General features: G+C 32.4%; 1 protein-coding gene across 1 annotated transcript; it reads left to right on the top strand.

Moving 5' to 3' along the window:
• Positions 1 to 1,700: 1,700 nt before the first annotated feature.
• Positions 1,701 to 2,190, top strand: NAEGRDRAFT_76938 (uncharacterized protein; the record flags this gene model as incomplete). The annotated part of the gene is made up of 1 exon (XM_002668105.1): positions 1,701 to 2,190. A coding segment is annotated over one exon (490 nt), but the record flags the coding sequence as incomplete, so codon positions are not given.
• Between the last annotated feature and the right edge of the window lie 136 nt (positions 2,191 to 2,326).

Below are 2,326 nucleotides of genomic sequence, written 5' to 3' on the forward strand. Positions count from 1 at the left end.
AAGAAGGAAGTTAAGGCAATCGCAACCTTGATCGATAGAGATTGCTCCAAGTCGATTTGTTTTGAAGAGTTTTATATTTGGTGGATTAAATTGAGTGGATCGGGATTTTCTACATTGACTAAGAAGGTTAAAATGTTGACTGCTGCTTATGATAGTTTTGTTGTATGTTGTTGTTATTTAATATTTAATATTTAATATATAATTATTTTATCATCACAAATATTAAATGTTGATAAAGAATTTCGATAAAGATAAAAGTGGATTTTTGGATTTCCCTGAAGAATTTGATCAATTCTATCAAGCCTATTTCCAAGATGCTGGTGATGCTACTCATTCTAAAGAACAAGTTGCTAAAGAGCTTGACAAGGATGGAGATGGAAAAGTTTCATTCCAAGAATTGGTTCAAATTTTAGGAATTTTAAACTAAACTCCAACTATTAGAAACATTTCAATTATTTCATTATCAAACAAATTATGTATTTTAAAATTCAAGGGGGGGGAGAGTGAAGTAAAATGTTGAGTGCATCGAAAAATAATCGGAAAATAATTTTCTAATCAACCACCTTCTGGTTATTATATTTATGAAATGCTGTATGTTGCAATTCGTTGGTTTGCATCGTTTTCTTCGTACGTTCAATACAGTTCCTAATTTATAAATTCCTGATTTATTTAATTCCTTAAAAATAATTTGGGAATACAAGAAAAGAAAATTATGATCTTGAAATCCAACGATTTTTTTGTATCCAATAAAACATAAGTTTTCGTAATTGTATCATATTGAAAGGTTCCTTGTGAGCTATAATAGATGGCAAATTCATTAAATTCATTTGTTACTTTTCTAACTGTTCATTTTTAAAGATGAAAGATGAAAAGTATTTTTAAGAAAATTATTACAAAAAATGTATTACAACGAAGGTTTATTTTCTGACACAACGAAATCAAGATTTCAACCTCTTGATTTTTGTAAGTGCCCTTATTACATGAATTAACACGATTTGAGAATAGTTATTTTTGAGTTGTTACTCATATCTCAAGAACGAAAGTTAGCCATCCACTTCTCACATTGTAATGACATTAACAAGGGAAAAAAGATGGTTTAAAAAATTCGTACTGCACAACGAAGGAAGGTTTTAAAGGTTTCGTATTTTCAAATGTTGGAGTTTATGTAATTTAAGAGGATTTGAGGATAGCTATTTTTTTGTTTCCTCGTATTTATTTTTTTTGATACTTCCTAAATTGTAATTGTGTTTTAGCTCAAAATTTAATTCTGAAAATACCTTGTCTGCAATAACTACTTCACAAAATCGAATAATTACAAGATGGGGAACATATCAACGAGTGGTATAACGTATTAGAATCGATAAATATTTTAAAAACATTGTCTTCGGCTCTGAGAGTACCCATTTGCTTACATTCTATAAATCAAGAAGCACTCTCTTAAATTTTAATCAATATTAATAAAATTCATGTGTTGTTAGAAATGTTACTGATTGTGTGAATCATAATGTTGTATATTTATTTTAAAAACATATATCAACTTGGAACCATTCAGTGAAATCTCAACATTTACGCCTGGCCAATACCACTAAAACTTTCCGCCCCCCTGTTAAAATTTAATATCATTTAAATTAAAATACTAAAATTTTTATTGATCTTCTTTTACCACCATCAAATGTCACCTGCCAAAAACATTAAAAAAAATGAGCATGTCAAATGGCCTGGGAGATCTAAACAACTCCCAATCCAATCTGATGAAACTGGCCACTCTCAACTCATCCTTCCAACAACAACAATCCATCGACCAAGACATGGGCACCTTTGAGAAGAAACTTGCCGCCGAAGCCGAAGCCTTCGAGAGAGCCTTGATCGAGGAAACCTCGCAACCTCTCCGTCGTGCACTCCAACGTTACGAATTCTATACGCGCCAAGAGGAACAACGTCAGGAGAGGAAGAGAGAGTTGGGTTCATTGGTGAAGAGAAAAGAGCGCGGTTTTCAGCAATATACTACTACTCAGCAACGGCTAGAGAAAAAATGTTCCACCTCGAATCATCACGATTACGATGCCTATTTGTGTTTGGGTCAAGGAGGACAGTTGGTAGAGAAGAATTATTATGGTCCCTTGTTGGTGTATAGTAGTAATAGTAGTGCTTCTAATAATTCATCATCGGATGGTCAGGATGAAGAGGAGAGTTTGATATTGAATAAGAAACACTCTGATCATCATCACCATCATGAAAAATCTGAAGAGACAATGGATGAACATCATTCGGATGATGATTTGATTCATGAAGCTATTTTGGAGGAACAAAAACACTTGATTGAAAC

The sequence above is a fragment of the Naegleria gruberi genome, assembly GCF_000004985.1.
Source record: "Naegleria gruberi genomic scaffold NAEGRscaffold_670, whole genome shotgun sequence".
Classification (NCBI taxonomy): domain Eukaryota; phylum Heterolobosea; class Eutetramitea; order Acrasida; family Naegleriidae; genus Naegleria; species Naegleria gruberi.